Raw genomic sequence first — 27,002 nt, 5'->3', positions numbered from 1 at the left:
TGAATTGGCTTCCAATGATAAGTCTTAAAGTTTAGCTTATTAAATTCCCACAAAGAAAATACAGTTGCAAAACTACAAATACAGTGATACCTCGGTTCTTGAACATAATTCGTTCCAGGAGGACGGTCGAGAACCGAATTGTTCGAGAACCGAAGCAATGAAACCCAATAGGAAAGCGTGACTCCACAAAGCGTGACTCTCTCTGCACTCACACTGATGACGCAGCAAGGCGCGCTGGGCCGAATGAACGCCATTCGGCTCAACTCGGCTCATCTCGGAAGTTCGAGTTCCAAATATTTGTTCGGATTCCGAGACAAAAGTTTCTCGAATCTCCTGGTCGAATACCGATTTGGTCGAAAACCGAGGCGTTCGAGAACCGAGGTATCACTGTATATAAAATGAGTGTGCTCTGCAAACTCATGCAGTGGGTCTAGCTGGGTGTGAAATCCCTCCTTGGAGTAAGGAACTGCACTGAGCCCCAACAAGCCTGAGAATACCGCTGTCGGCGTTTGCCTGCTCCATCCAGCCTACCATCACTCTTAGTGAGAAAATGCTTTGGGGTGTGGAGTGGGCAAGTTGTGTGTTACCTAGTGACTTACTTAACAGAACGGCGTCCTTCTGAAAGACCTGCCCTTGAGTTTTCGCTGGCGTCCCAGCACGACATATCCTTCAGTAAAGGTGTGTTGTTATCATTTCATTCCAGTAGATGGTGACACAAGAATCCATGCTGAAGGCTGCCTTGCCTCTCTTTGCCAGATTCATTGTCAGCAATGGACTGCAGACCAAGCATGGGGCGTTTGAGATCATACTGGAGACTGTGGACAGAGCCTTACCCGTGGTGACCAGGAACAAGGGGTTGAGACTGGCCCAAGGGGCCACAGGCCTGCTTTCCCCTGACCTCCTTCAGCTGACCGACGCTGACACCCCGGTGGAGAACCTCACCTTCCTTCTGGCCCAGCTCCCACAGCACGGCCGGCTCTGCCTGCGGGGCACGGTGCTGCGCCAGCACAATTTCACGCAGCAGGACATTGACCGCGGGAACGTGGCCTACAGGCACTCGGGAGGGGACGCCCGCACGGATAGCTTTACTTTTGTGGCCACAGATAGGACAAACCAAGGCTTTGTCGTGAATGGGAGAGTATGGCAGGAACCTGTTTCATTCACCATCCAGGCAAGTATGAGAAACGCACAGTTTCTTGCCAGAGATGTGCAGAAAACAACTTCAAGGGAAACTTTTTCCTTCTTTCCTTCCTTCCTTTCATTCAAATATGTACCGTGTCGACAGCACGCCCGGGACCAAGAAAGGCACCCGGCACATTAATGTGAGCAAAACAGATGTGATCCTGTGTGCGGGTAATGACTGACCTCAAGAGTCAGTGGTAGACAATACAGAGAGGAGCAGAGCACAGGCTTCGGAGTCAGACGTGCCTAGGTTGGGATTTCTGCTTTGCCATTTATTAGCTGAGTGACCTTGAGAGCGTTCCTTAACTCTTCTGATTCTAGTCCCCTTGTGTGGACAAATCTGCCTTACAGGACTGTGGTGAGAATGAAATCAGATTAGGTGTTCAAGGCACCAGCGTTCTGCCTGAGACATATTAGATTTTCAGTCTCTTGAAACTACTGTTATAATATTTAACTATACTATTATGATGATGCTTACTGGTCTGTGCCATATACTGTCATTTTAACGGTTTCCAACTAAACACATGAAAACTTACAAGGCCGCATCAAAATTACATGTATTATAATGATGAGGGTAATATTTGCAACCGCTGCAATTGTTTGAACATCAACTGTACATCAGACACACTTTACATATTTAATTCTCATAAAAATCCTCCGAGGTATATTTTATTATCTCCATTTTATAGACGTTCAGAAGTTTAGAAGTGAAATAATTTGTTGAAATATACAGAAAAACCTCCCATCTTTCTGAGCCCAGAGTTGGTGTCCTTCCTGCTGCGCTGTACTCCGCGCTGGTGTGGACGCTGACGATGACTCTAGGAGGGCACAATGCGTTTTTCTTTTTTTAGTCAAAACACATCAAGTGTGTGTGGCTCTCAAAGCCTCGAGTCCGCTCATCTTGGACGCAGTTCACCCTGTTCGACACACTTCCACCAACCGCAGAGAAGATGTATCTGTCTCCCACTTCAGGATACCTTCTGATTATGCAAAATAATCCTCCTTTCCCCTTGCTCTTTAGTCTCTGTGTTAGTCAGGATTCACCAGAGAAACAGAACCAATAAGAATATATATAAAGAGATTTATTTTCAGGAATTGGCTCACATGGCTGCAGGGTCAGACATGTCCAAAATCTGTGGGGCAGGCCAGCAGGATGGAGATTCCAACGGGAGCTGCTGTCTCAGTCACTAGTCTGAAAGCGGTCCTGGAGGCAGAACCTCCTCTTCAGGGGCTTCAGCCTTTTCTCTTAATGCCTTCAACTGACTGGATGGGGGCCACCAACATTCTAGAGGGTAATCTGCCTTATTCAGAGTCCACTGAGGTAAATGTAATCCCATCTAAAAATATCTTCACAGCAACATCTCGACAGGTGTGTGGCCAAACAACTGGGAATCATAGCTCAGCTACGTCGACACATAAAATTATCTTTCACCATCTCTAAGATGGGCTGAGTGGAAAGGTGGAGAGTCGTGGTGATGTAGAGAGCAGGCTCAGAGGGTCCTTGGCACTAAAGAGGTCCAGAAAATGTAACGAAATTACGATGTACTGGGTGAAGAGAGAAGGTATTGAAGTCACTGGTACAGTATATAAGAAGTACTTCGTGCAGAGTAAAATTATTGTTTTACTTCTTACTATGTTTTTATTGTTATTAGTTCCCTCTCACTCATCAGCCTGTTACTGTCTTTTTATTGACTTCTGATTCCCCACGCTAGGTAGAGAAATGTCATCGTACTCTCCAACCAGAAATAATTTTCTGGGTCTCTCGGCAGCAAATTTGTAGCAGTCATCAATTCTGTATGCAAACATAGGAGTTTCTTCCTGCATGCCAGGGTGCAGAAGGAAAAGGGGGAGAGTTTGAAAAAAGTGCAAGAACTTAGGCCTCTCCCATCACCAATAGTCATCTTAAAGAGCATGGTTATCCTGAGAGAGTGATCTTTTAGAAGTTTCAGAATTTACTCCTAAGAAAATGTTGGATGCGTGTTCTAAAGGTTCTTTTTCATCAAAAGTATGAGGTTTTCCTTGCAACTCTCCCCCAAATCATTATGTGTAAAAACCTCACAAAGAAAGCCTCGAACTTTCTCCTATAATCCCTCTGGATTCCCCACTCTGTCTGAGCAGGGAGGTCAAGCAGCGCCTGCCCCAAGCAGCCCTGCAGAAATGACCCCTCAGTTTCCTGCCTTCAGGGGCTTTTCCTGGCAAGACAACGTGATGTCATCGGACGCTGAGTGATGAACTGGTCCAATGAAGTCTGCCGAGTATGGGTGTACTACTCCTATGGTCCCAACATTGGAAACCGAGGGCATATCTACTGGATTTAAGCGCAAGTCTCAAGTGCATTTTACTAGTACAAGCAGGTGCTACTCTGACTTTCATTTTGTAGGAAACCATGCCTGTCTGACCAAGACACTGCAGGGTTTCTGTCATCTTCCTTAAAAGGGATCGGGGCTGGAGGTGAGGGACAAAGGACCACTGCTTTCTATGGTTTAGGAATGTCTCAGATTTTCAGTAAATCCAACACAAGTAATCTTAAGGATATATATCTTCTTCTTTTTAAAAATGAATCATTGTGCTATTAAGTCACAGTGTTCTGGAGTCATTTCTTACACAGCAATAGATAACTGAGACATCTTTCCCCTTCCCTTCATCCTTCCTAAATCCCAGCCACTCTTCAGGGATTTTTATTTCTCTCATAAAACCTCCTCTGAATATTCCAGGCCAAGGACTTTCTCCTGTTTTTGTGCAGAACCTTTCAATACATAACTCCTTAATACAGTACTTATATGTCTTGTTTTATATTTTTAGATTTGTTTATATGTGTTAACCATATCTTGCTATATGACCTTTAAAAAAAATAAATAACAACAACAATGTCCTATACTCCAAGATTTTAAAATGCTTCTGGTATACTGAGGCAGAAAACGTGCTTTTGAGGAATTTAGAATTTTAATAAGATGTTTTAGAGCAAGTATGACCAGACACAACGGGACCACATAACCAAAGTTTAGATATTAACATTTTAAAGAAATAAATGATCACAACAGGTATTCATCCCTCTTGTAACACATTTGTTTTCAAGGAAAACATAACATTTTAAAAACCCACCTACGCTCAGCTACTTATCAACTTTAAGAATTTCTTACTTGGCGGGAAGTATATTTATTTTCTCTCTCGGGGCTTTGACCACCGCCCTGCGGGCCACCTTCTCCGCTGTGGGCTCTTCTCCACTCAGGGGTCCTGAGAACTCTGACTGCCCTCCTGCCACCAGCTGCGGCTCTGAGGTACCATCACACCTTCCGGAACAGGACAATAACTGTGACTATCGAAAATATCTGTTGCTTTCCCACTCATGATTATTTATTGTAAAGTATTCATAAACTACAGAAAAGGGCAAGGAAAAAATATCCTTCACAATCATACCACTCAAAGATAGCTACTGTTGGTGACTTCCTTCCATTCTTTTATCCTGTGCAATAAAAAACGGCGCAGTATTATATGCACTATTATGCATATTGCCTGTTTCCACTCTTCATTATGTTATGAAATTGTTTTCATGTCGTTAAATCATTCTTGAAAACGTGATTGTTAAGGCAGCATAGCATTTAGTCTCAGGTAGAGATGGTTTACAAATCCACTGTTGGACTTTTATGTCTTCTGGAATTTTTGTTAATTGCTGCTATATATTATATTTTAGTGAGTATCCATATATATACATTTTTATGTACATGTCTAAATATTTCCAGAGGATATACTTTAAAAAGTGAAAGTTTTGGATCAAAGTATATGCACATTTCAGTATACGTACATTCCAAATTTCTACTCAGAAATTTTTCAGTAATTTGCACTCCTATCAGCAAAATATAGAATGCCTATTCCTTCAGACATTACCCAACATGATTTATGATTTTTCTCAAAAGATTTTGAATTAGCTCGGCCAGTGTGGCCCAGTGGCTGAGCGTTGACCCATGCACCAAGAGGCTGCTGGTTCAATTCCTGGTCAGGGCACAGGTGGTGGGCCCAAACCCCAGTGGGGGCATGCAGGAGACGGCCAATTGATGTTCTCTCTCATCGATGTTTCTATCTCTCTCTCCTTCTCCCTCCCTCTCTCTAAAATCAATAAAGAAAAAATATTTAAAAAATTTTTTTAAAAATTAAAGTATATTTCACATACAATTTTATATTAGTGTCATATTTACAACATAGTGATTCAACATTAATGTACTTTACTCACTGATCACCACAAAAAGTCTAGTAACCAGTCATCACCGTACAACGTTATTACAATATTATTGACTATATCCCCTATGCTGTGCATTACATCCCTGAGCCGAATTTATTTTGTAACTGGAGGCTTACACTTCTCCATCCCCTTCACCTTTTTGCCCATCCCCCACAGCCCTCCCCTCTGGTAACCAATATTTTGTTCTCTGCATCTATGATTTTATTTCTATTTTGTTTTGTTTATTCGTATGTTTGTTTTTTAGATTCCACATGTGAATGAAGTCATATGGTATTTGTCTTTTTCAGTTTAAATTATTATTTTACTTATCATAATACCTTCTGGGTTCATCCATGTTGTCACAAATGGCAAGATTTTATTTTTTTAATGACTGAGTTACATTTCATATGTACCCCATCTTCTTTATTTATTCATCTGTCAATGGACAACTAGGCTGCTTCCATATCTTTGCATTATCACGGAACACGAGAATGCATATGTCTTTTCAAATTAGTGTTTCTGTTTTCTTCGGATAAATACGTAGAAGTGGAATTGCTGTGTCATCTGGTATTTCCACTTTCAAATTTTGAGGAATCTCCACACTGTTTTCCATAGTGGCTGCACCAGTTTAAAATCACACCACCAGCGCAGTTGGGTTTTCTTTTCCCAGTATCCTCGCCAACACTTGTTATTTGCTGTCTTTTCATAATAGCTATTCTAATAGTATAAATAGCTCATTATGGCTTTGGTTTGCCTTTCCCTGATGCGTACTGATGTTGAGCATCTTTTCATGAGTCCGTTGGCCACCTGTATGTCTTTTTTGGAGAAATATCTATCTCCTCTGCCCACTTTTTAATCATATATTTTTTGATGTTGTGTTGTATAAGTACTTTATATATTTTGGATATTAACCCCTTATTAGATATATCATTTGTGAATATCTTCCCCCATTCAGTAGGTTGTCTTTTTGTTTTGTTGGTGGTTTCTTTTGCGGTGAAAAAACGTTTTAGTTTGATGTAGTCCCATTTGTTTACTGTTGCTTTTGTTGCCCTTGCCCGAAGATACGTATCTAAAAGACATTGTCAAGACTGGTGTCAAAGATTTTATTGCCTATCTCTTCTTCTAGTTTGTTGGTTTCAAGTCCTACATTTAAGTTTTTAATCCTTTTTTTGTTTGTTTATTTTTGTTTGTTTGTTTTTGTTTTTTATCCTCACCCGAGGACATTTTTCCATTTTTTGTTCAGATAGAGTGGGAGGGAGAGAGAGGAAGAGAGAGAGAGGGAAACATCGACGTGAAAGGGACACATCGAGTGGCTGCCACCCACACGACCCAACCAGGGCCGGGGACAAACTGCAACCGAGGTACGTGCCCTTAGTGGGAACCGAACCTGGGTCTCTCTGTACCGCAGGCCCTGAGCCAAACCGGCCAGGGCTGTTTGTTTATTTTTTATATGGTGAAAGAAAGTGGTCCATTTTCTTTCTTTTTTCTTTTCTACATGTAGCTGTCTAGCTTTTCCAATACCATTTATTAAAGAGACTATTCCCCAGTGTATATTGTTGCTTCCATGGTTGTAGATTTTTGACCATATCAGCATGAGCTTATTCCTGGGCTTTCTCATTTCTGTTCCATTGATCTATGTGTCTGTTTCTGTGCCAGTACCATACTATTTTGATCACTATAGTTTTATAGTATGGTTTCAAATCAGGGAATATGATACTTCCAACTTTGTTGTTCTTTCTCAAGATTGCTTCAGTTATTCAGGGTCTTTTATGATTTCATATACATTTTAAGATTATTTGTTCTAGATCTGTGAAAGAAGCCATTGTATTTTGATAGGAATTGTATTGAATCTGTATATTGCTTTGGGTAGTATGGACTTTTTAATGATATTGATTCTTCCAGTTCTTGAGCATGGTATACTCTTCCATTTATTTGTGTCATCGTCAACTTCTTATGATTATTTTCGTTAATCAACAAGGACCTTGCCAATCTGAGAGGGAAAACTACTATTTGGTTATTTAAAAATTCCATATGGAAATACACAAAGGAGAAATGGTGGATTTTCTCCACCCCAAGACAAATGTATAGGTTTGTGCAAATGCTCCCGCAGCTTTGCCTATGTCTTATGAACATATATATGTGTTTGATTGAACAAAAATGGTATTATCGTTGTCTTCTATCCTGTAAAAACAATGGTTTTTTTAACCAGTCAACACTAAGTTGCAGAAATTATTAAGAGTTCATTCTACCTCTTTTTTCTTTTTTAAGAGCTGAATAGTAGTTCATTATATCATCATGATATATGTGTGTGTGTATATATGTATATATGTGTGTGTGTATATATGTATATATATGTGTGTGTGTATATATGTGTGTGTGTATATATATGTGTGTGTGTATATGTATGTGTGTGTGTATATGTATGTGTGTGTATATGTATGTGTGTGTGTGTGTGTATTCTTCACTTTGCTAGGGTGAACTAAGATTTATAGTGAAATCATTTTTGGGGAAATGAAGTTAAGAATTGAATGTTTAGGAGTAAGGAGAATGAAATTAGTGTTCTTGCACCTGTTTTCTAGTGTCAGTGGTGGATTGTGATAATCCACCTCAACCTGTTGCATCCCTAACATACAACAGTTATTTGCAAGGTGGACCAAGCTCCATACCACACAGAATGAGGCTCTTTGTAGTGTTGGAAACTACACACTTCTTTCACTCATGAGTAGTTGCCCATCCACCATCTTCACAAATTGACTTCACCTGTTTAGTTTCCTGGTTCTCATCCTCAATGAAACAGATACACACATGCCCATAAATAATTACCTGCATTATTTTCTTACTGAAGTATTTCTATTTTTATTGAACATTTTTTTGCTATTTGAACAAAGACATAACAAAAAGTGTTCAAAGCATTTGTAAACCCATATACCCTTGTTTCTGTAAATAACCAAATATTGGAAAAATGGGGGAATCCTTCTGTGGAGCTAACATGAAATTTGCAATACAGTTCTTGGGTCAATCTTAATATATTCATTCAACAAATACTCCTCGAGCTCCTGTTGTGCAGGACTGTGCCAGGTGTAAGTAATAGATGGGAGAGCTTCAATCCTAATGGGGGAGTCAAACAAATACATAAAGCTGGGTCAAAGTTTACAATGGAAAATCTACCTCAGTTCCAGGCACTATGATTTTGCTGAGAATATTGTGAACAAGACAGTCTTTAGCAGGAATTAACCAAAGAAAAGGATAAGGAATCTGAATGAAATTCAGGAGTTTGTCATTGTTAACCATTAAGACCCCATGGAGATAAGAAGCCTTTGTATGAACTTGTGTGTAATTATTGACAATTTAGGTGGACCCATTGGACAGAACAGCCCCCCACCTCACACACTTGCGTTCCCCTTCTCAAGTGGGGCTTCTGAAAAATGGCTGTTACGGGATTTACATCACTTCTCGTGTGTTGAAGGCATCGGACCCTGACACCGACGACGATCAGATTATCTTTAAGATTTTACGGGGCCCCCAACATGGACATCTGGAGAACACAACAGGTACTGTCTTCCTGAATCCTTGTAACTGCTCATTTTATAATGCCCAGTGGCTGGCAATGCTAGAAAGTAATTTAATTAAGTGCAGGCCCATTTGGTAAACACTCCCAAGGGCTTACTGATAGATGCCGTTTATAAATCAGTATTGGTGAAAAAGAGAGTTTGAAGCAGAGCCTTCTCAAATTCATCTTGATGAGAGAACCAAATACTGATATGTCATTTCCTTATATACTGTTGTTGTTTTACTTAAAAAACAAAAACAGCTAGATTATAAAGTATTCAGAGGAACACTGAGTGTGAGGGCCAAATTCATATTTGTGATTAATGTGTTTCTATCATAAATTCTAAATGCTATGAGTTTATTTGAAAAATTCTGGTTTGTTTTTGGTATAATGGTTTCTCTGGATTGTATATTATTTCTGCTTTATGAAGATGGTGATCAAAATATATCACTAAAGAGGATGGCACAGAATTACAGATTTTATTACTGTATCTATCTCTTCTCCCTCTATTTTTATATTTTCTTTAAGGCACAATATTTCTGAGACAAAGTGGACTTTAAAGACTAATTTAAGTTCATTGCATACGAGTATTAAGATGGTTGTAATATTGTTAATTTCTTTAAAATATATACTTTAGAGATTTTCAAAGCTGATATTTAAAATAAAATAGCCATACAATTTTATCAGCTCTTATTTACTATGTGTTTGCTTACCCACTAAAGCCATTTATTTCTTTTCTGTAGGTGAATTTATCCATGAGAAATTTAGCCAAAAGGACTTAAACAGTAAGACCATTCTTTACATCATAAACGCATCTTTGGAATTTAATTCAGATACCATGGAATTTCAAATCATGGACCCTACAGGGAACTCGGCCACTCCTCAAATGTAAATTCTTTTGCTTATTCGGTAGTCCTGCATATAATGTCCAGAATGTTTCTGATTAGGAAGATGAATTGTTTTTCCAACAGAATCTAAGAGGATAAATTAATAGATCAATTCACAAGCTCGTGGAGTGTATTTTGGAGAGTGATTTTTCTTCCTATGACTGCTGTATAATTGAAAAACCAGTAGCGCTGCAGAGTATTAAAGCATTAGAAAGCTACGCGCTGCCACGCTGGGTCATTCAGTGCATGCGTGTGAATGCTCGCAGGTTCACAGGCGAGGGGCTCTGTGGCGACAGTTCACTGGCACCCAGGACGCAGCTTGCGGGCTCATGTACAAATCGCGCAGCCAGAGGTCACTCTAGGACCGTGTTAGTGACAGTCCGCGGACAGCCAGGAAGGCGGCAGCCGGGAAGGGTTAGCAAAGCCGCTCTTCCCTTCCAGAAAACCAAACCAAAAAAAGATTCCTTGAGACTGCCTTTACAAGTTAATAAACCTATCGTAGGTCAGATGAAGACAGGCAACGAGGAAAATAGACGGGGAGGTAATGAACTGACACCGAGAAGTTGTAAAATGTGTACAACCCTCACAATAACAAGAGTAAGAAATCCTCAAAATTCACAAGATTTACAGACCACAGTAATTTCACTCACTGGGTCCCTCTTCTAGACCCTTTGGGAAGGTGGACCTTGAATAATGACCAGTTATTGGATGGCTGCAGAGGGATGTATTACAGTCCGGTTCTTGTGCTGTTTTTCTTTCTTTTGACGTTTATACCCTTCCCCAGGCACCTCAAAGAAAAGTTGGTATTAACTGTATCCTAGTAAAGCTACACATCGCAAGTGAGTACATCCTCTTTATGGGATTTTATGACAGAATATGGACAAAGAAAACTGAGAAATTCACCTCTGCTCTCTTGCTTTTTCTTTCTGATCCTGATTGTAGTTCCAACATTTACCAGCAGAGGTCTCTGTAGACATTGTTAGAAAAACCGGCCCCCTCCTGACAAAACACGTTCCCAGGGTTCCACCTCCATTGCCCTGATAAGGTGTACTATCTGGCTCCGATTTATTAACCCACAGATTTTTATTGAGTGGCTGCTGTATGCTACGTGCACAATATTAGACACTGATAAATAGATATGAACAAGGAAGGCCTCACCCCTGACATTTAATATAATCATGAAATTATAAAATTGAAACAGATCATCACTCATTACAGGGCTCTTGCCTAGGAGAAACGATTCCACAAGATTTCCTTTAGAGAAAGTATAACTACTGGCAATTTCAGACAAACATCTTTCGACTCAAGAGAATGTTAAAAAAAAAAAACACCCTGCTCCTAAAACATTAATAAATTGACTTTACTTGCTTTTTAATAGTTCAACTAAAAAATATAAATAAGAATACTGTTCAGACTCGCTGCTGACCTAATGCTGACTGCTGGCCCTCCGTGCGTGAACACAGCACAGATGATAATTCTTGCCCCAGCAATAATACTGCACTGATGTTACTTCACTTACATGCCCTTCTTATTCTTCGTTGTTACAAAGGAATTGCTTGTGAAGATATTTATGTTTTAAAATAATCCTCAGCTTTTAGGATTAATGAGGCTATTTTAAATTGGCTTCTGCTTGTGTCAGATATTAATTTTCATATACTAATGATGAAGGTGTTTCTAATTCAGCTTGAAATGATTTAAATCAATGGAACAAAATGTTTACCAAAGGTTAACAAAAAAATAATTTTAATTTGGTTCTGATGTATATTAAATTGTTTTCTTTAGAATGGACAGAGGAAGGTAGAAATTACTCAGCATTTATGTCCATAATTTTTTAATGGTGTAGTTGTCTCCACCCTCATTGATTAGAGGTTTTTGGAACAAGAAGCACATTTTTTTCCCAGTAAGAAACAATCTTATCAATAGTGGTTTGCCTTCCCAAGACAGCCAACAAGAATCTGGTTACACATACAATATAAATCACAGGCATTTGCAATATAATTGTTTTCTGCTCTATTTCATTGCTTTTTATTTAATCATCATGACCACCTATGCGGTAGTTACCATCATAATACAGAATTTACATGTGAGAAAACTGAAGTAGGAAAATAGGATGTGATTTTTCCAAGCTTATGTAGCTAATTAGTGAAGGAGCTGGGATTCAGGACCGGAAAGTATGGCTCTAGAGTCCATGGTTGTCCTCAGTGCATGAAAGAACTCCTTGTCCCTCTTATCAAGGAATGCTAACTGGCTTACGGGAAGGGAGCCACAGGCTCTGGCTTCTTTCACTCCAATCACTGGCCACCCAGGCAGCAAGAAGGGACGAATACTTAGTCTTCAAGGATCTTAAGTTTTAGTGGTTTTTTAAAATATAACTTATAGGTATTAATATTACCATGTACTCTATGTCTACACCCCAGGAATTTTTAAAGAAAATACATAATAAACCACTGGATTTAGAGCCAAAGAGCAGGGTTTGGGCTTTGACTCTGCCATTAACTTAGGCAATTGTTCAGGCCTTAGTTATCTCATCTGTCAAATGGGGGCAACACCAAAATTTGTTTGGAGAAACAAATGAGGCAAAAACCTATGAAGGCATTTTTTATATTTAAAGTCATTAACAAGTTTAACTTGTGGTAGTGATTACTATTGTTGCTCGTTCATGTGGGTGCAAAGATTGACTGTTTGAAGAAGTATTCCAGAGACATTAGGTAGCCAGCTAAAGCCCACCTCTAATTAGAAATTGATGCTGGGTTGATTCACAAAGTGAACTATCAATATTCTCATAATCGCCCTGGCCGGTTTGGTTCAGCGGTTAGAGCGTCGGCCTGCGGTCCAGAGAGACCCGGGTTCGGTTCCCGCTAAGGGCACGTACCTCGGCTGCAGTTTGTCCCCGGCCCTGGTCGGTTGTGCGGGTGGCGGCCACTCGATGTGTTCCTTTCACGTCGATGTTTCTCTCTCTCTCTCTGTTCCTCTCTCTCCCTCCCACTCTACCTGAACAAAAAATGGAAAAATGTCCTCGGGTGAGGATAAAAATAAATAAAAAAAAAAAAAAAAAAAAAAAAATATTCTCATAATCAACAAGCTAAATGCTGTACCACTTTGTGTTATTCTTTGAATAGATTAATATTCTGCCTCTTTGAAGGAGCAACACCCATCTGTAATAAAGCTAAAGGGACTGATGGGTGCAATCTGGAGCAGAAGGTTGGGGGGGTCTCTTAAAAAATGAGAAGGACCTATGTTCAGTGGGAAGGTCCCAGAATCTTGATTGCTAATAAGTTTTTGCTCTTGCACCATTTCTATGGAATACCAGTCCTGAAGAGTCAATGAATGTTCCATTAAAAAAGATGCTATGGCCCTGGCCAGTTTGGCTCAGTGGTTAGAGTGTCGGCTTGCGGTCCTGAGAGACCCGGGTTCGGTTCCCGCTAAAGGTGCGTACCTCGGTTGCAGTTTGTCCCCAGCCCTGGTCGGTCATGTGGGTGGCAGCCACTGGATGTGTCCCTTTCACATCGATGTTTCTCTCTCTCTCTCTGTTCCTCTCTCTCCCTCCCACTCTACCTGAACAAAAAATGGAAAAATGTCCTCGGGTGAGGATTTAAAAAAAAAAAAAAAAAAAAAGATGCTATGAAATCTGATTTGGGCTAAACTAATACGGTTATTAGTATCTAGCTAGATTGTGTGCTGTTTAACTGCATCACATCCCAGAATCATAGAGACCCTTCTATGGACTGGGGATCTCTGAGGGAGGAATATAGTATGTAGCACATCTGAACTTGATTTGACTATAGAAATACTTCTCCCTCCCTTTACTGCCCCACCCCTACATTAGCTCATGGAACCAGTTTTTTTGTTTGGTTTTTGTTGGGTACGTGCCCTTAGCGGGAACCAAACCCGGGACTCTTTGGTCTGTAGGCCGACGCTCGAACAGCTAAGCCAAACTGGCCAGGGCATGGAACCAGTTTTTCATGGAATACTTGGGAGGCATTTCATCATAAATAAAAATTATTTTATAACACTGAAGTCCATGGAGATTTGCATAAAGATTTAGACATGGCTAAATGCCTAAATTTCAGGTACTGTGCTAGGTACTTTCACATACGTTGTCTAATTTAATCTACAAAGCATGGTCCTCTGAGGGTTACAAGGAAACCAGGCTCAAAGCATTTAAGTAATTGGCCTGAAGTCACTTACGTGGCTGAGTGGCAGAGCCGAAAGTGAACGCTGACCTCCTGACCTCAAAGAACGCTCATCTTCTTCACCTTGGTGGCTCATGCCTCGGCGCGACTCGCTCACAGACTCAAGTCTGTTCTCCCGTCCAAACCTGGGTCTCAAGATGATGCTCAGAATTCTCGAACTGAACGACACAGGGCCCACACCGTTCATCGATCGGAACACCTTTGCAGACCACAGCGTGCAGCCAACTTTGAGCGGTTTCCTCATGTCTTCCACACTGACCTCTCTCTGGAGCGCAGACAGAACGTGACCTTCGACAGAAAAGCTGTCCCCACTGGGCTCCGGCTGCTCCAGCCGCTGCCTGCCTCCAGCGCCCAGTTCCTCCCTCCGGCAGCCCTCACTCCAGCGGCTCTTTGTTCATTCTTGGCCTTAAAAGAGAAGGGACCAAAGAAATGAAAAAGAAAAGGAAGGTCTAATAGGTGAACTCTGCAATGCTTTGGCAGCTTTTATGAAGCACCCTGCGGGGGAAGAGGTTGAAACAACGGGCTGGGTAAAGCTCTCGTGCTACCGCCAGCCAGAAGTTAGAGTGTTTCCAGATTCACTCTGGGCAAACGCAGGGGAAGGAAAGGGAAATGCACTCCGGTGTGCAGGTGCTTTCTGCGTGTTAACACATGTCCATCCTCATCCCTTGACATGAGTGCGAGTCTCCTCATTGTGAAGATCAGGACGAGGGCCAGCGAGACTGAGGAGCTGACCGCAGCCACACACTAGTCAGTGGTTGTGAGACCAGCCTGCGTCCAGAGCGCTCGTGTGGGTGTCCGCGCTGCCTCTGGCCAGACACGCTTCCCCAGGGTCACGGGAGGAAGACGGACAGGAAAACCCACATGTTCCCAGCATTCCATTATGGAGCCTAATAGCATCCTCTTTGAATGGATAAATCTTAGATTGACTACTTGGAAAAATATTTTTTAACATCAGTTTTTTAGAGTCATATGCCACTTGATTACAGATGAAGATCTAGTTACAAGAATAATTTAATCACAAATCACAGTTTTAGCTTCTATCAAACCTTTCACTGAGAAGCTCAAAATACTTAATGGGTATTCATTAAGGTTCATTAACCCTTTGAAGTACACAGACTCATGATTATTGCGCTGAGGGCTGTGAGGAAACAGGTATAGAGCGGCTAAGTACCTTTTAGTTTTTACACACTCTTGTTAACCTAGATTGATGTCCTAAATCTCCAACTGGAGTTTTAATCATAAATGTTTCTTTAAGTTTACGGTTCCTTCATATAAATGAATCAAGTAACCACAAAATAAAACTGTCAGAAAGTATATATTATGCCTTTGCTTTAGCACCATTGACATTTTGGGCCAGCCGATTCTTTGTCGCGGGGTGGGGGTGGGGTGGGCGTCCCGTGTGTTGCAGGATGTTTAGCTGCGTCCCAGGGCTCTACCCACTACATGCTGGTACCACACCCTCCCTGTGACAATCCAGGCTCTCTCTAGACACTGCCAAATGTTGGGAACCGTGCACCCTCTTTAGAAAATAGCATATATGTGTGTTACGAAATCACGATGCATGGTAGAATGCTCTTTCACCAAAGCCATCTTTCTCTCTAGTGAAGTCCAGTCATAGCCAAAGAACCCAGAATAAATCAGGGCTAGAGAGGACATATGAGGATCATCCTAGGCTAGCATTTCCCCCCCAAATTGTATGCAGTCTGATGTTAATAGGGCTGTGGAGAAAAAAGTTTTGGTCGTCAACTTAGCTTAGGAAACAGTGGGCTAAAGAAAATTTATTTAACATGCCCTGGCCAGTCTGGCACAGTGGTTAGAGAGTCGGCCTGCGGTCCCGAGAGACCTGTGTTCGGTTCCCGATAAGGGCACGTACCTCAGTTGTAGTTTGTCTCCGGCCCTGGTTGGGTTGTGCGGGTGGCAGTCATTCAATGTGTCCCTTTTACGTTGATGTTTCTCTCTCTCTCTCTCTCTCTCTCTCCCTCTCTCTCCCTCCCACTCTATCTGAACAAAAAAAAAAAGGGAAAATGTCCTCAGGTGAGGATAAAAAATTTTAAAAAATTAAAAATAAAGAAAATTTATTTAACAAATATTTATTGAGCATTCACTTGCCTTTTAAGGGACTTGGAAATACATCAATGAACAAGACCCTGCTTTACTTGGAGCATACATAGTATCTAAATAAATTAAATAGTATGTTTAAAATGTATGTGATACATATTTTGGAAAATGAAAAAGTTGGTTGGAATAAGGGGAATCGCAGAAGCTGGACTTTGGAAATGGATTGCAATTTTAAATTGAGTGTTTACACAGCTTCTTGTACCTGACTTGGAGTCAGTGAGTGACAGAGGGACCAGAAGCCTCATGACCTCTAATCCAGTTTAATCTCTACTACTTCATCCTATGTCTTCCATTCACGACAGTGGTTGTAGGAACCAAAGTTTAGTTTTCACATCACATCAAATTTTCTCTTGTGATGAGTGCCCCCCAATCACTTAGCAAAGTGTTTCTCAGCTGGGGATGACTTCCCCACAAGGGACATGTGGAAATGTGTGGGAAGAGTGTGTCGTGACTGGAGGGCGCAGAGCCACTGCATTTGGTGGGTCGAGGCCAGCGACGCTGCTGGACATCTTACCGGGCACCGGCCACCTTCCACAGCAAAGAACTGTCAGGTCCCAGGTGTCCATGGGGTCAAGGCTGAGAAACCCAGACCTGGGGCTCCAGGAGTTCTCACCTCCTGCTCAGTGACTTGAAATGACTGCCATATGCGTTTTGCAAAAGTATGTCAGAGGCTTTGTTTCTGACCTTAGAATGAGTTTTACTCAACAGTAAGGGGGAAGGGGGTGGGGGGACATTAAAATGTGCAGGTTTGAACCAACCCCTATCTACATGACACTTACATGTTCAGAGCTTTCCAGAGTTCTCTGCCGGGCTCCTGCATCTGGTGGCCCACTGATGCCACGCATACAGCTGTGGCTTCTGGCAGGGAATTCCCACGTGTGCGACTCTGCTTCTTCCCTTTCCTCCGGGCGTTGTGTAGAGTTTAGGCAACCACAGTCTCAGCGTAGAAAGATGTCCTCAAACACAGCACTGCGAAAACATTCCAAACGCGTGTTACACGTATCCCATAGGTGTACAAGTGGTCCGCAATGTTTTTATGTTTTTTTTAATAGATAGCCGAGCCTAAATTTTATGGCTTCTCAGTAGATCTTTATTATTTGTAGTGAGTGGTTTCAAGAAAATAAAATAGAACATTGTGTAACGACAACCTGGACCTCTGTGCATCATGCCTCGCTCCAATGGTGCAGCAGGGAAATACAGGCGCTTCCCAAACACCAAGGCCCTTTGCGCTTTGCAGCTGAAGTGCATAGACCGTTACGGACCTCGGCCCACCGTCAGACTGCACGGAGCTCAGGCCTTGAGGTCCTCTGGGTCTGCACCGGGACACTGATGAATCTGCTTGTCACGGTTAGCGTTAGCAGGGGATAAATTCTCAGGAGATTGGACATGGAAACTCATTTGAGCCTTACTGAGACTTAGCTGAAATTCATTCATATTTATCTATTTCCCCCATTCCCATTGCTTTCCTGCTTCACACTTTTTGCCTTTTCACCCAATCTCTTTTGCTGATTTTCTCCTTTCTCCTTTAGCCTGAATCCTTCAGGAATTCTTTGCAACATGGTATTTAGATTAGAATAATAACAGAATTAATTGGAATAATAATGATAGAATGTTATTTTTATTGGAATTTATAATACCCTTGTTGCTTGTTGTCTTGTACTTTTTAAAGCATAGTCATTTATTTCTTTATTCCTTGATCCATTTCATGTCAGATTGGAGTTCAGGTGCATTAAAGACCCACGAGGTTTCCAATATTATTTAATGTAAGGATCCTATTTTTATGTCAAAATTTTATGAAGCCCAACATGCCAGTAACAATAAATTTCATATCTATTGATAAATAAACATCAGTGTTCCTAGAGCTTCACTAACCTCTGCAACAATTCCGGCTTCCACGTCTGTCCCACGGTCCATGGTCGTTGAAGCAGGAGACAGTCCTAGTGAGTTTGTTTTGCTAGTGGACTTAGTACATGGGATGTGACTGTGACATATGATTGGAGTAAGGACATAAAGCCCTAAAGATTGTTAGAAGATGAACTCACTCTCTAACATGAATAGACCCATGAAAGCCTGGAGAGTCCTGTGAGATCTGAGGACTCCATGTTTCCAGTTCTAGTTTCACCCAGCACTTCTAGTTCTGCAAGAAAAAAAATATTTAAAAAATTTTAATCTAGAGGAAAGAGCCCGAATCCAATTGGCAGTTTGAAAATATAGCAAGGCAACCACTGAGGGTTTTGTAAATGTAAAATGAAAGGGAATGAATGAAACAAAAGCAATGAACGTGTGTTAAATGATCACAGTAAAGATTGCTAGTGTCTTGTATATTTCTGAAGGTTACGGGGTAAAGAAACGTAACAACGTGTTTGGGGAGAAATGTCTGAGCATAACATTTTAAGTTTTTTAACCTCAAAGAGGGAAATAGTTCAGGATAAAGATATAATTGTGTTTTTCTGCTGGAGCTCAAACACAAGAGTCATGAACTTCAGTTGGGAAGAAAAATGGTACAGACGGAACAGGATATTTGGCTTCAGATTTATCCTGGGAATTTCTTCTCTGCTATCTATTAGCTTTGTCATAGCTTTTTTTTTTTTGTCTTTGAACTAGTTATTTAATCTCTCTTGGGCTCGGTCTTTTTTTCTGAAAAGAAAAAAAGTTTCTCTCCATATGAGGATTAAAGAAGACAGTTTCCATCAAATGTTGGGCTCGCCAAATACATTGTGGGGACAAAGACAACCCTGTATGAGGTTCATTCAGCTGTATAGCTGCATCTGAGCTACATCGTAGTCGAGTTCTTTTATATGCATAGAAGAAGAAACAGATAATGCTTATAAAACACCTGCACATTTTAATTTGTAGGCACATCCTCAAAGACAGCTTGTTATTGAACTGACCCCAAGTTCAGAAAAGATCTGCACTGGGAACAGTTCTTGGTGGACTGATGCGGAAGGCCAAAGATACGAGAATAGGTTCCACATCAGTGTCCTTTCCAAAAATGAATGTCTCCTTGGGCTTCACAACTGCTGGCTCCTTTCCCTTCAGAACACTCAAGTTTGAGTCCTCTGGTCATTGGCAACTGTGGGCACGCCGACAGTCTTTTAGACTCAGTTTCTGCGTTTGCAAAATAGAATTCTAATAATTTGTCTATCTCATGGTGTTGCTATAAGAGAGTGTTAAATGAGATAAGGTTAGCAAAAGTTCTTTGTGAACTAAAATGCAGCAAACAAGTGTCCAGATCTCTAGCGTTGGTGTAGGTTGATGAGCCACGTTTGTCACCGGGATGTGCCCCAGTGGTTCGGTGTCCTACCCAGAGGACTGCTGTGGACATGTATACGCATCTCTTACGATTTTCCCTTTTCTTTTTCTTTCACACACAGTTTGGAACTGAAGTGGTCTCACATTGAGTGGTCACAAACTGAATATGAGGTCTGTGAGAACGTGGGGGTGTTGCCCTTGGAAATCACCAGACGGGGCTATTCCATGGACTCGGCCTTCGTGAGTGTAAAGGTACCAGCTCTCATATGCAGACTGTCAAAGCCAAAACTTAGGTTGCTGATTATTGCCTTTGATTATTTTCTTAGAAAAAAATCAGAGTGACCAAGGAAATTTAACACTGTGGGACTGTCACACTATTCTGGAGATTCTAGGTACCAAATCTCCTTGTCCCTCCATCCTTATCTAGCTTCATTAACTCCTAGATAGGATATTTCTAGCCCATTTTTAGTTTTTAAATCTGGTTATTAAGTTTTGAAGTTTGGTTTCAGAGGGAGATATATCCAACCTCATGAACTTGGGCCACACTCTGCTTTGGAAAGAGGTGTTGTAGGCAAGACATGCTGTGAGGTACCCAAGCCAGCTTCAGTCCCCAAATGGCTTTCCCTTAGTAAGCACCAGGATCACTTCCTTTGGACTCAGTGGGTAAGGAAAATCAGGAGACAAACCTATCTTAAGTGTCCGAAAGCCATGCAAAATTAAGAGAGCATATTTCAGTATAAGAAATTTTCAATAATCACTTTGGGATCAGTCAACTTGCTATCCCTTTCTATTGACATGGATCTGGAAGCACAGCCTATGGCTGCTCCAGTTGAAACTTAGGAGTTGCTACCACAATAGCACTGAAGGGAATAAAAGCATGCAAAGCTTTTACGTACTAATGACAGCAAACAAGCCTTGAGACTCCCCTCCTCGGTCTAATGAAAGGGATGCTGGTATTAGCTTCTGGAATAAAATGGCATCTCGGTTATGTCTGAATTACAAGAATAACCTCAAATGACCCCCAGAACCTTGTACACCTCAATTCTACCACAGCCAGACTCGGTCTTTACCTTTCCAATGGGTGTAGGTTCTTCGCCCCAGATCTGTGGGTGCTTTATTGCTGTTGAAACATCAGCGTGGTGTGCCCTCTAATTTTCCAGCAGATTGCTTATGGAGAAAGAAAGAATCTGCCTGGATGGTTTTCTAGTAGTCCTGGGGTCCTCCATGGAGAGCTCCAAATGCTGGAGTCTGGAGCCTTGGGCCACACTACCATTCACCTTGCCAGGTAGAAAGAACAGATGTGGTGAGACGTGGACCCTTTTGTGTACTTAAGCTGAATGCACACGGTGAACCTGCCAGCTGGGTGTGCACGCCTTCCTCAGCCTCAGCCCCGAGTCCTCCAGGGACGGCTGTGCCCACAGCCACAGCCTGCTGCTTCCTCCCACAGCTTCCTGCGACCTGACCGGGAGCAGGGACGGAGCAAGCACTTGACCCGCGCTGTTTGCCCTCGTTGAAATCGTGCACCTTCACCGCACTGTTTTCTCCAACTCCCTCGCCTCAGACCGTTCCTTGTCCCACGCAGGTTGTGTCAGCTCAGCGGTGGTAAACACCGGTGACTGTGCGGGAGCCACGCGGGGACCCAGCCCGGGGCACGGTGTGCGGGCGCAGCGGGTGTGGGCGCGGGGACAGACTCCACAGGGAGAGCTGTGGCACTGCAGGCAAAGAGCAAGGGGGCTTTAGGAGGCAACCCCCTTCCTGAGCAAACCTCCTGAGCAAACCGTGTCCACCCAGACCCATTGGTAGACGGCAGGGCTTTTGATTAAAAATGGAGATAACGTCTCAGGTCATAGAAATAAGAAGAGTTCTTTTAAAATTGTGCATTTCATTTCTTTGTCAGAAAGTGAAGAAATAGATTAGCCCACTTCCCTAACCACCTTAAACGTCCAAAAAACGCACAAGTAACAGCTGCCTGTGCTTTCCACAGGGTTCTCATCCGGTGACCTCTCCTGCAGCCAAAGACACGTCTTAACCTTATACATAAGCAGGCGCTCCCGGGGGCAGTTAAGCCACGGCTGAGAGCCCTTAAATCACCTCTGGCGTTTAGCCCTAGGAATGGGGAACAGGGCGTCAGTTGATAGTTTCTTTAAATTAGAGCAACGTTTGTGTGTGCTGTTGGTGCTGTTTGTTTTGCAACTCGGTAGAGTGTGGATGCCTTTGTGCATCTGTTCATCAGGTCTGGGATCCCTACAAAGTCCTCATTCACGTCCGCGAGGGGCGGCTTCTTTCCTCCAGGAAAGTAGCAGACTTGCTCTAATTCGTCCAGTCAAAGGCTTTCGGGGCCCTGGAGCTGGCAGGATACAGACCTCGGGGCTCCGGCCCCCAGCGCGCAGCTGCCCGGCCAGTGTCTTCCCGCCTCTCGCCTCTCTCCTCGGCTGGCCTTCCCTCTGGGCACTATTTTAGAACCAGGTTGGGATAAAGGGGAGGCAATTAGATAAAATCCCACTGGTAACAAAGAGAAAAATATTGTTTAAAATTCATGTAAACCGCCTTTCCCCAGTAACTGAATCATTTATAAAGAAGAAACCAAAAAACTTTATTTCCATTGATATTAGTTTAGAAAAATGTTAACTTGAAGGAAGATCCATGTAGCTTGGATCAAAAATGATTTATTATAATAAAAAAACACATTATGTTAAAAACATTTTAGGAGTGAGTTTAGTCTAGACTACAGGCTTCTCTATTATAGAATATTTATTTTTATTAAAAAGGGACATTTTTTCCCCCTTTTAAGGTCAACCAAGTGTCAGCTACAGTTGGAAAAGATTTTACAGTGACTCCATCTAAACTGATTCAGTTTGACCCAGGTACGTTTTGTGTCTACAGTTTGTTTCATGTTTTTGTAAGACAGTCTGAAGATTTTGGAGACGACAGAACATTATGAAACTTCAGCCAATTAGAAACTCCTCAAGGAACCGTATCACCCACTCCAATTTGGACTTGAGGTTCTGCCTCTCATATTTTATTTTATTACAAGTGAATATTTATTTAAAATGAGATCATAATAGTCCTGGCTATGTGGCTCGGTTGGTTGGGTATTGGCCTATGCACGGCAAGGCCGCTGGTTCCCTTCCGGTCAGGGCACATGCCGGGTTGCAGGCTTGGTCCCAGGTAGGGGGCGTGCAGGAGGCAGCCAATTGATGTTCAGCTCTCACATTGATGTTTCTCTCTCTCTCATTCTTTCTTCTTCTCTCTCTAAATATCAATTTAAAAATATTTTTAAGAAAATGAGATCATACTCACTTATTTGTGGAATATAATGAACATAACAGTCTGAAGAACAGGGTAGTCCCAGAGACATGGAGGTGGGGTACAGACTGACAATCCCCAGAAGAGGGGTGGGGGGGAGATAAATCACAGAACTTATATGCATGTATGCATGAACAATGGACATGGACAACAAAGCTGGGGACAGGGCGGGGAGGGAGGGGGAGGAGGGTGTCAGTGGGAGAAAAAGGAGAAACATCTGTAACAAAAATACATAAATAAAGTAAAATAAGAAAATGAGATCATAATGAATAAAAAAAATCTAAAATGTAAAAGCAAACAAAAGTAATGTTATTTTTAAAATTATTTAAAGTTGAACTAATTTAATTGCCTCAAATTTTGATGGAAATTTTTAGAATGTTATATTCACGCGGATTCATAAAGGGAATTCCTAAATTATTTCTATTGGAATAGGTTGATATAAGGAGATTCCAGGGGGAAATTATTATTTAATTAGATAGCACATATTTTGCATTCCATCTGTGAAAAAATGTTGCTAGGTGCAGAAAGGAACACAAAAATACGGTGCCTGCTTTCAAGGCTGTTCTGTCATGTGGGGAATACAGGCATGAAAGCAACCTACCAAGTCCTGGAGCATTGGCTTAGCAGTTAGAGTGTTGGCCCTTGGACTGAAGGGTTGCGGGTTTGATTCCCGGTCAAGGGCATGTACCTGGGTTGCAGGTTCTGTCCCTGGCCCTGGTCAGGGCACATGCAGAAGGTAACTAATCAGTGTGTCTCTCTCACATTGATGTTTCTCTCTCTCTCTCCCTTTCCCTCTCCCTCTCTGTCTCTGTCTCTATCTCTCTCAAAATCAATGGAAAAATATCCTTGAGTGAGGATTAATTAAAAACAAACAAACAAAAACAAAACCAACTCACCAATAGTACATTGGGACTCAAAAGGATGAACCATTGTTCTGACTAAAGAAAATCCTGGAAGATTTCCAAGAATTCTGAGCAGATAGAAGAAGAAGAAGGAGGAGGAGGAGGGGACTTTCAGATGAAAGATGGACACACTTCCGGGGGAACTGTGCCTAGAGCACTGGGGCTGGACCCGTGCCTTCTTTCCCTGGCTTCCGTAGGTGGGGGCAGGTTGCCCTCACTCACTGCTCTGCATGGTTCTCTCACCTTCCCTGGCTCTGCATCACCTGCCCAGGGGCAAATGGAAAGGGCCCTGAGGAGCCGCCAGCACTTGGGGCCTTGTGGTGTGCGCAGAGGAGGTGTTCTCCGCTCTAAGAACACACCATCAAGTCTAAGAGTTTGCCGTTGTCTGCTGCTGACTTGATGCTTACAGCTAAGGCAAAACAAAGGGGTTGAAACGCCATCAGCAGCCCCACATTGACAACTTTACTATTAAACATGGAAAAGAAATGCCTTCCTCGAGTTTATCACAAGTAGCTTGATGTTGGATGACTGTTTGCTGGGGCCACCCCAACAAAGTATCCAACAAACGGGGTAGCTTAAAAACAGAAATTGTTTCCTCCCAGTTCTGAAGAACAGAAGTTCGGACCCAGGTTTGAGGGCTGTGAGCGCTCCATTCTCTAGTGGTTTGATTTGCTAGAATCTTTGGCGTCTCTTGGTTTCTGCTGTCTTCATGGCCATATTGGCATTCTCCTTACATGGGTCTCTGTTCAAATTTCCCCTGTTTATAAGACCATTTTATTTTCAAATAAGGTCACATTAGGAGGAACTGGGAATTAGGACTTCAATATATGGATGTTGGAGTGACAACATTCTACCTATCACAATGGACCTTAAATTGACATCGCAACAACCCAAATGTTGTTGTTGGCCTCCTTTCTGTGATATCGAGTATCTAACTCGCAAAAGTTTGTTCCTTAGGCTGACCACACTTTGTGAGAACTATTCCCATTATGTATTTGATGTTTACCTTCAGGTCGCCGCAGGCTCTTATGTTCGGGTCAGCCCTAAGGCGCAGGGGTGGGGTGCACTTTCAATAGCCCTTTCTGTATTTCATGCGACGGCAGTCCCAACCTTTCCCCTTTTTGAGAGCTGAGAGTCTTTGTCACAAGAGTCTTTGTCACAAGAGTCTTTGTCATATATTATCTTTACTATTTGAGCTTTGTTTGTCACAGATTATAAGCGATTTTGGCTTTCCGTAGATTTGAGCAGCCCACCAGGTGCTTCTTCTGGATTGATAGGAACTAGAATGTATCACACAAGAGGGCTTTCTGAAAGCTACTTCTTGGAGATTCCATTGGGTTAAGATAAACACCCATTTGCCTAGAAGGGTTTATATGCTGTTTTGAGTAGGTACTAACGGCTTTTAGGGGCCCAAAATAGTTATGACTTAAGAGATTATTTAGGCTTGTTAAGAAAAAAATAAACATATCTTATAAATTAAAAAGAAACAATACTTGGTTGTTCATTGTTTAGGAACTTATTAGTCAGAAACTAAAGGCTTACTTTAGAGAATGTTTAAGTTTCCCATGTCCACATGTCCTGTGAGTATTTACTTACTCCCATTTGTTAATTCTTGCCTCTTTTGGGTCTGTTGTCTCCATCCTTACCCCCATCCCTTTTGCCCAAGCAATCTGTTCATCTATTTAAAAACAGCAGTTTCCATGATTGGAGAAAAAACAGAATGAGACATCAAAGACAGAGGGATATTATAAGGTTACAGGGTTCTTGGGAGGCAGCTGGAGAGAAACTGAGTGATTTTTCAGGTTAGTCAGCTCTACTCAAGTAAGCTTGCCTTGCAGCCATTGTACCAAACCAAAATCTAATTCTGACCCCTTGATTAGGTGACTAATCTTGAGTCAAAGTGTAAATATTCGTAATAAAGTGATTGTTTTCCCTTAAAGTATGTGTTCTTGAAAGGTTTGCTGCATTCTTCATTGAGACGCCATCATTCCCAAGAGTCAAAATGTTTTCCAAAGAAACAGATCTCTCTTGTGGCAGCTACTAAAAACAGGGAGAAAATGTCTTTCAATGGCGAAGTCTGCTTTGCAGGAAAATAGCCAGAAATGGGCCTACTCTGTAAAGCAGGATATGTCTGCATAAAACGACACCTCTCTCCTCTCTTCCACACCTTTTGTTTTATGGGAACAGGGGGCCAGTTCAAGCCTTCTGAAATTGCTTATAAGCTCAGTAATTTAACAAATACTTCTCACCTTGAAAGTGGGAAAGGAAGGAAAAAGAAAAAAACAAGCAAGTTTTTACTTCCAATCCCATTAACCTAAAAATGTTGGGCCTATATGCACACCTGGGAGGCATAGAAACACAGCTGAAATGCAGGCAAACAAATCAGAAGCACTTAAACTTGGAATAGTTTTTTTCTAGCCATCTGGTTCTACTTCATAAAGAAAAAAAAAAGTCTTAAAATAAGAGGGCATTTGGTTAGGCTTGGAAATATTTATTTCTGTATTGGATTTTTATTTGAATCATGCTTAACTCTATGGGCTTTGAGAGTCAAACAGTTCTTTGAATAGTAAAAATCTTGTATTTATGCGCTTTTTTCATTGTCCAGCCTCTCATTTCTTTTTTTTTTTGCACGTGCCCCTAGCGGGAACCGAACCCAGGACTCTCTAGTCCACAGGCCGATGCTCCAACCGCTGAGCCAAACCGGCCAGGACCAGCCTCTCATTTCTTTTGCCAGTTTCATTACAGTGGTTGCCCAGTGGTCTCCCAACTTCTAGCCTCTCCACCTGGGCCCCTAAGTCCTCCCACACCACACTTTCAGTTTCATTCTTTCAAGACATCCAGTTTCAAGGGCTTCCCTGTTTCCTGTGGTGTCAAGTCTGAATCTGGCCACCTAGTTAGTGTCCAGGGCTCTCTGCAGCCTGACTAAACACTGCTACTGCAGCCTTGCCATGCCTATTCACCCGGTGACCCCCGTGACCTCTCTGTTTCCACAGCTGATCTGCTCAACTCTCCCTGAGCCGGGCGGCTGCTTCCGGATATTTCCGCCTTTGCTTTTGTTGTTTTCCCGTTTCTTCCCTCCAAATCCTTCCAGCTCTGGAGCCCACGTACCTCCAATACTTACCACCGTTGGGCAGCTAACCATACGTAGCCTTGAATAATTGACTTTTCTTGTGCTTACATCTTGTCTCTTCTAAGAGGTTTTACATTCCTTTATGTCAGGCTTGCTTATGTTACACCTCTGGTATTTTCCATAGCATCGGAATCAAAGGTAAGTCTATGATGGATACAAAATTAAGTATTTGGATGAATTGATTCATCTATCTGTGTGGTGGGACTTATGTAATATTTTATATTAGGTACTTCACCTTCTCTTTTTGCAGAGTGTGAAAGTAATTG

General features: G+C 42.0%; 1 protein-coding gene across 2 annotated transcripts in view; it reads left to right on the top strand.

The window, feature by feature from the left end:
- FREM1 (FRAS1 related extracellular matrix 1) overlaps positions 1–27,002 on the top strand; it is a 157,676-nt gene that overhangs the window by 115,395 nt on the left and 15,279 nt on the right. Inside the window, exons 25-29 of one of the 2 annotated variants that reach the window (XM_036260930.1) lie at positions 757–1,171; positions 8,751–8,949; positions 9,692–9,836; positions 19,521–19,650; positions 22,190–22,262. The exons of the other annotated variant lie outside the window; for it this stretch is intronic. Of the exons in view, the coding sequence (XP_036116823.1) occupies positions 757–1,171; positions 8,751–8,949; positions 9,692–9,836; positions 19,521–19,650; positions 22,190–22,262 (962 nt within the window). The remainder of the gene's footprint in view (positions 1–756; positions 1,172–8,750; positions 8,950–9,691; positions 9,837–19,520; positions 19,651–22,189; positions 22,263–27,002) is intronic. 2 annotated transcript variants of the gene reach the window in all.

This window comes from Molossus molossus, unplaced genomic scaffold (genome assembly GCF_014108415.1).
Source record: "Molossus molossus isolate mMolMol1 unplaced genomic scaffold, mMolMol1.p scaffold_m16_p_14, whole genome shotgun sequence".
NCBI lineage: Eukaryota > Metazoa > Chordata > Mammalia > Chiroptera > Molossidae > Molossus > Molossus molossus.
Note: the sequence above shows the minus strand (reverse complement) of the source record. Positions and strands in the feature narration are given on the sequence as shown.